This window comes from Pterocles gutturalis, unplaced genomic scaffold, assembly GCF_000699245.1.
Source record: "Pterocles gutturalis isolate BGI_N339 unplaced genomic scaffold, ASM69924v1 scaffold12875, whole genome shotgun sequence".
NCBI lineage: Eukaryota > Metazoa > Chordata > Aves > Pterocliformes > Pteroclidae > Pterocles > Pterocles gutturalis.
Genome location: NW_010138364.1, coordinates 5,253 through 12,010, shown reverse-complemented (window position 1 = coordinate 12,010; position 6,758 = coordinate 5,253). Strand labels below are relative to the sequence as shown.

The 6,758-nt window shown below is 50.9% G+C and overlaps 1 protein-coding gene across 1 annotated transcript in view; it reads right to left on the bottom strand.

The window, feature by feature from the left end:
- Positions 1-1,071: 1,071 nt before the first annotated feature.
- The window catches only part of CEP68 (centrosomal protein 68kDa), a 6,785-nt gene continuing 1,098 nt past the window's right edge, over positions 1,072-6,758 (bottom strand). Inside the window, exons 2-6 of the mRNA XM_010082974.1 lie at positions 5,502-6,718; positions 3,995-4,117; positions 3,674-3,770; positions 2,638-2,792; positions 1,072-1,092 (exon numbers count right to left, since the gene is read on the bottom strand). Coding sequence (XP_010081276.1) covers positions 1,072-1,092; positions 2,638-2,792; positions 3,674-3,770; positions 3,995-4,117; positions 5,502-6,718 — 1,613 coding nt within the window. The remainder of the gene's footprint in view (positions 1,093-2,637; positions 2,793-3,673; positions 3,771-3,994; positions 4,118-5,501; positions 6,719-6,758) is intronic.

The window sequence follows — 6,758 nt, the reverse complement described above, 5'->3', positions numbered from 1 at the left end:
CTTGGGCTACACCAGTTGTTTGGTGGTTTTTTTTTTTTTTTTCTTCCCTAAGTCATTACTGTGTTACAAGGCTGGTACTGTTACATGCTGGAGACTGTGCTTCCAGGCTGGAGGTGTGTGGAAGAGGCTAGAGCAGGCCTAAAAGCCCTGGGTGAGGGCACTGTGTAGTCTTTTACCTGTGAGCTGAAATATTAAATATCTTTGATGTAAGGGGTTCAGGCTTCAGACTTGCAAGTGGTAGCAAACAGGCAGCAGTAGCCTTTCCTTGTGCGTAACTCCCATCTGGCCCTGCTGCAGGCTTTGTTTGTGCATCACCCTGAGTGCCCACAGGCACAGGACCTGCTGTTGGTAAAGCCAGGGAGACCATCTCACTGTAACCACTTGTTTGAGCCTTTTTCTTGGATTTACGCTGATCTATGAATTGTCACCTGCAATTTGGCAATAAAAAAAATTTGTCCTTTAAGCTGAGGAGGTGGAAGATGGGAAAGTATTAAAAAAAACCCCACAAAACCCAATTAATTGTCATTCATAACTGCTCCAGTTTAACTATGCTTTCACCTTCTATGTGTGCAGTACAGAAGCTTCACTTTATTCTCTTCACAAGAATGGGAGGAAATTATGTGTTCTGCACAAGAACAAGATGATCGACATTTAGTTTAAAGGTTAATTACAGCCCAGTACCAACATTCTGCAGTTGGCTGTGACTTTCTGACCACTTACCTTGTTATGCTGCTTCAGAGATGCCCTTTTCTGTTGCAGAAAGGGTTTGGAAACACTTATGGATGTTTTGTGAGCAGTGATGAACTGCACTGGCTGTAAGGGGAAAGGCACAACTCTTCACCAGGGAAACCAGCACACCACTACCACAACTATGGCAAATAACGGGTAATAGCAGTTTATATGTAACCTGGTTCTTTCCTGTGTGTACTTAACCTGTTTATTTGAGATTCATATAGCATATTGGCTCTTTGTGCTTAAGCATAAGAAATCTGAACGTTAAATATGCTCTGCTTCAGCAGGGAATGCTAATTATAAACAAGAGTTCAGTGTGCTCCCAAGAACCAGGAGTTGCTATTTCTTGGCTTCTAGCACCTATTTTTTGAAGAGCACAAACAAAACATGAGAACAGGGCTATTAAAATCACACGGCTTTACTTGGAGGTGAGTTGTATGGCACACTATAGATCACTCAGTTAAAAACCACTGTGCTCCTGACATTTAGCTAATGTGTGTAACAGGCCACTTCAATTAAAAAAAAAGAGAACACTAGATTTAAAAAAAAAAAAAAAAAGGCCAGCTGTACATTCTCCACTCACAAAACTCCCCGATGTAGTCAGCACTTTTAACTCAACATCCCAATAGCCAAATAACTGCTGTACAGCTCGCCTCCTCAAGACATGGTTAAAAAACAAAACAAACTGAAATCAGCCCAGGCTGGCTACCTCCAAACACAGTGATCATACGTATTTGGCATCTCTGCAAGAGGTGGAAGAGGTGATTTGGTGCTCACTGCATTTCTTCTCAGCCATCCGAGACTGGCTCACACAGCCCAGATCTGATAGAGGCAGCGCCTGAAAGAAAATGGATCAGGTTTGCTGCTGTGCTTTGGCTGCAATCCAACAAACCAGCCAGCCCCATGCTATACTGAAATCACCTCCACATAGGCTTGGTAAGTGTAAAGCATATCCTTACGTATATTTACCAATTATTTTTTTTTTTTAGAAAACAACAACAAAACAAAACAAACTAGAGATACTGTTACTCTCCTCTAAAGCGCTGGAAATATTTTTTCACCTTTGCGACTCCAAGTGCTAAGGCACGCTGTGGTGTGGGCCATGGGGCAATGAACAGTCAGAGCTGAGGGGGGGCAGGCAGGGTTACCCTGCAGTTCCTCTACCTCTTGGTGCTCAGACGCTGTTAAGAGCCTTCTTGTGTCTCTGGACCCAGTGCCTTGCTGCCACCTGTGATCATTTCGTACAGACACGGTTTTACAGTGATTCCCAATCACCATGTGAGTGGCTGAGGGACATGGCAGGACACAGCTGCCCCCACTGATGCTGCTGTGACTGCCCTTGACACCCTGCACCCCTCCACCCCCTTATGCCAACACTCCTGCCATGCCCTCCTGAAACACTTTTGTCTCTGCACTTTTATTTGAAGGGAGATGTTCCAAGCATTCAGCAAACAATGAAACCTGAATTCACTTGCTTCCTTTTCCCACCATGACACAGCAAGCAGAATTTTTCTTTGGAGAAAAAAGAAGAAAAAAAAAATCCAAGTGATTTCAGTGGAGCAGCTGTCTGTGCCAGACTGCTGCCACCCCCCTCCACCCTGACTGCCAGTGGCCTGCTGGCTCCCCGAGTCCCTCCGAGGAGCTGCCATTGCTCTCATCGCGCTCTTGGGTTTCATCAGCTGGTTCACCCACACACTGCTCTTCCCTGACACACATTTAAAGACGATGGGGCATCCATTTTGAGATTGCCCTTGCTTTCTTCTCTTTTTAGGCTTTCCAACCACCAGATGAAAAGAAATAACAATAAAGCCTGATGTATACTCTTTGCTAATTTAAGTGTTTACCTTCCTGTGCTTCCCTCCCTCTCCGTCCTGCTGCAGAAGGCTGGTTTGTTCCCCCGCTTACCCACTGAGCAGCCGTCTGCTGCAGCCCCCTGTCCTCCACCCTGTCCTTGCCCCGCGTGGGACCCGCAGCAGCTAGAACGGACTCGTACAAATGCTCCGCCTGGCTTTCCAGCTCTTCTGACTGTTTCGCAATCAAACTCAGCGTGTCTTTCAGAGCTGGAAAACAAAACATATGATGAAGGGGGTCGTAAGGTGACAATTCAATGTCTGTAAGAGCAGTGAGAGAGACTTCCACTCTGCCCGGAAAGACTTTTGAAGAAAACAGAGTGTTAGAAATCAGTAAGCTGATCTTCATCCCAGCCAGCATGTGATGCAGTTTGGAGGGGGTGGGAAGTGACCTAGAAGGCTCCAGGTTAAGAGTGAAGATGCAGAAATACAGGCTCCCAAAATAAACCTTTGGGACTGTGGAAAGCCCGTCCATAATGCAGCACGTGGCCACTAAAGCCCCTCTGGTGACAGCAGCCGCAGCTCACCCTTTAGAAATCCCTTGTGCAGGATGCACCAGACCATGGCAACGACTGCCCCACACATGCTACGCCACCAGCCAGGCAGGGCTATCTCCCCAAACTGGCTGCTGAAACCTGCACCAGGACGCACTGAGCGCAAGCAGGGTGTGAAAATCACCCCCCCCGCCCTGGACAAAAGCATCCCCTCCAGCTGCAGGCTGACAGCATCCCACAGCCCCGCGGGAGCTGGCCATGCTGCCGCTAAGATTAAAACCTACGAGGGGAACCAGAAGAGGCAGAAACACATCCATCACCCATGACGGATGGCACGGTGCAAGGCAAGGGTCAAGGCAGGGTGCAGCTGAAAGCACTCAGGAGGAATCACTTCAAACCTCCACATCACCTCACCTCCAGGTCTCCAAACAGCAGGGGAGGGGTAAAACCCTTTTTGTTCCCATACAGCTTCTGAATAGCAAACTCAACCCACCGCTTCCTGAGCCCCACACACATGGGGATTTCGGGGGGCAGACACTACAGCCAGCATCACCGGCTGTCTCCACAACCAGCCCTGCCTCAGGTGCTCCTCCTCACCTGGCGAATTTGACGCCATGCAGTCGAGGAGAGCTTCTCCCCTCTCCAGCACGCTCTCTGTCAGGCTCCGGTGGTCAGCCACGTCTTTCCTGAACTCCTGGGAAGGGAAGGAGAAGAGGAGCACTGCTTAGAAGGGTTTTTTGGAAGAGGCACACCTGCAGCAGGTTGCCCAGGGAGCAGTCTCCCCTGAGTGGGTTCCGCATGTTCCCAGTTCAGCTCTGCACACCTGATGCACCATCCATCACCCATCCGGACCATGCTGGGGTGTCTCACTTCCCACAGCACCAAAGAGGAGGAAGAAAAGCCAGCTGCGATACCTACCAAGCAGCGGCGCAGCGATGCCTTCGCACTCTGCGCATCGGGCGAGGCTGGGACCCAGCTGTCGGTGATGTCTGCGACCTTGTACAGCCAACAAATTAGCTCCTCCAGCTGGCAGCAAAACGTCTACTTAACGAAGCACAACGAAAGGGGTTATTTATCTATTTCTGCAACAAAGATACAGCAGGGACCGCAATGGGCAAGCCAGCGGTGTTTCAGAAAACACCTGCTCCCTCCTGCTCTCCCGGCTGGCAGCATCCGCCTCCCCTCAGCACACAAACATCCCTGAGCTTGGGAAACCAAGGGTCGACAGAAAAAAAGAAAAAAAAAAAAAGGCCAAAAGCAAATTTGACCCCTAAACACACCCCAAAACCACTGTGTGGCAAGAACTGAGGGTCACCATGAAACGGCCGCTACAGAGAGGTGTCGGAAGCCAGCAGCACCCAGGCTGAAGGAAGGGGTTTACCTCCACCACCTCCCAGCCAAAGATACACCCTCCTCCTCAGCAGAGCCACGCAGTTAATTTGCAGTTGCTTTTCCCCAAGGGTACGTCTCCTTCAGTTAAGTGCTTTCATTTATTTTTAAAGCTTCTCAGTAAGGGATTATTTTTGTAAGATGCTGCATGAAACCCAGGGGCCTCTGCTCTCACCGAAAACAGCCTCCAGCCCTGCTCCTGCTCCTTGGCAGTTGGGGTTTTGCTATAAAACCGAGCTGCTTCTGCCTGGCACTGCGATTTGGAGCGACAGATACACGTTAGTGCTGACCCTTTTGAATCGGCAAAGTTACTCCCATACAAGAGGGGGGATGAGTTGCACTGGAGCTTGCAGCTACGTGCATGACAAGGATTACTCTCCTGCAAACAGCCCAGCACCGCTTCCAAATTCAGCCTGGTGCTGGGGTGGGGAGGAAGATGGAGGGGAAGGCAGGGAGCAATCCCCACCAGCCAGGGAGCACAGCACCGGCGGCAGGATGGCCATGAGGCATCACTCGCCCAAAAAAATAAAAACCTCACAAAATAACCAGGAAACTCTTCAGAGAGACCCCGCCAGTCCTGCCTGGCCTTATTATACCCTGAAGCAGGGTCCAGTCTGGGGAAGATAAGCGAGCCCGGGCTGAAGGGCAAGGCTGACCATGCTGCATTAAATAGCCGGGGTGATGGGGCAGGCAGTAAATGACAGATTTCTCGCTGCTCCAGCTGGTTCAGGCTTGGGGAAGGTGAGTACCACATTTCCACCGAGCCTAGCCCCACGATGCTGAGCCCCAGGAAAAGCGAGATGGGCTCTGGCTCCATCAGAAATTATCTGCTCTGGTGAACCTCCCTGCATAAATTACTAACAGCTGCCAAGCACCAAACATCATGCAGAAGGGGAAGCCTTAATTAATTGTGCCATACACACAAGCTCATTTTATGTGAGATCTTCCCAAAATCATAGAATCACAGAATGGTTTGGGTTGGAAAGGACCTTAAAGATCATCAAGTTCCAATAACCTATTTCTAGTCTTAGCCTACCTTAACACACTGGGCAAGGGACTCGCTCTGCTGGCTCTTCTTCAGATGCCCTCTGTCCCGGGGTTCATTTAGGTACGTCCCATCCAACGTGTCCCTGAGACCGGTTGGTAGGTGAAGTCCTCGCAGAGGATCCCTGTGGAGCCGGCCACACGATTCCGAGTTTTCCCAGCTGGGCTTTTGAGAGTTGCAGGGGTGCCACAGCCCAGCATACCCCTCAGTATTCCCTCTTTTGTCCCTGCCACCCGATTCTCCAAAAGGAGACAACGCAGACGAACAGGGCTGCCTGCCATTGCTGTGATGTGGAAGGTTTTGGTGGTCGAGCCCAGGTGTCCTTATAGTTACGGAAAGATCAGACAAAATCTGAGCCAGCCTTTCCAGCTCTCGCAGTCTCGGAGGCAGGGAGAAAAATTCTTCATCGCCCTCCCACTCCTTCCTCAGGGGCAGCACTGCGGTTGTAGGTAAAAACCTACCAGTGCTTTTCGCCTGCCCTTTGTAGTTTGGAGAGGGGCTCCCTCCAGTACACCAGCTCCTCCCATCCACAGCAGGGCGGCCAGATGAATCCTGCCCAGCTGACTTCGTCGTTACATCCTTAGCAAAACCTCTGAAAGGACGAGGGGAAGCACTCTGAGTGAAGGATGTTTTTGCAATAGGTAAAGGTTCATAGTATGAGCCAGCTCCTGAGCAGCCTCTTTTTCCAGGCCCCAGGGTAGAGAACCTCTGTGCAGAGACCCCAAACCCCCAACGTCCATTTTCTCCGCTTCCCCGAGCCCGCCCACCTCGGCCATAGATGCTGGTGGACCTTGACGTACCCTCGGGGGACACGGAAAAGCTGTCCAAACCTATTCCCGAGTCGTGGAGGAAAGGCTCCGGCATCTTTCCCAGCTTGTTTCTTGGCTTCAGAGGATAAGCATAATCCAGCAAGTCCTCGTACTCCTTATTGGGGTCCCAGTGGGGCGAGCTACGGTCCGGAGATGGGGGTAACGAATCTGGTATGACACACGCCCAGTAATCGGCTTGGTAGGACGCCATATCCCTGATGCGCTCCACAATGGGGTGGTCATTGAGCAGAGGACTGAGGGGGTCTCGTGCCCGCAGCACTCTGCCTTCCGTTGCACCCCACCGACGGCACGGGTCCCGGGCGGCCGTGCCAGCAGGAGAAGGCACATCTGCGCTGGCCAGCAAGCTTCGGGACGGCTCTTTGGAGAGGCCATTTGCTTCTGAAGACAGAGTGGAGAAGCTCGACCCAGAGCGGCTCCG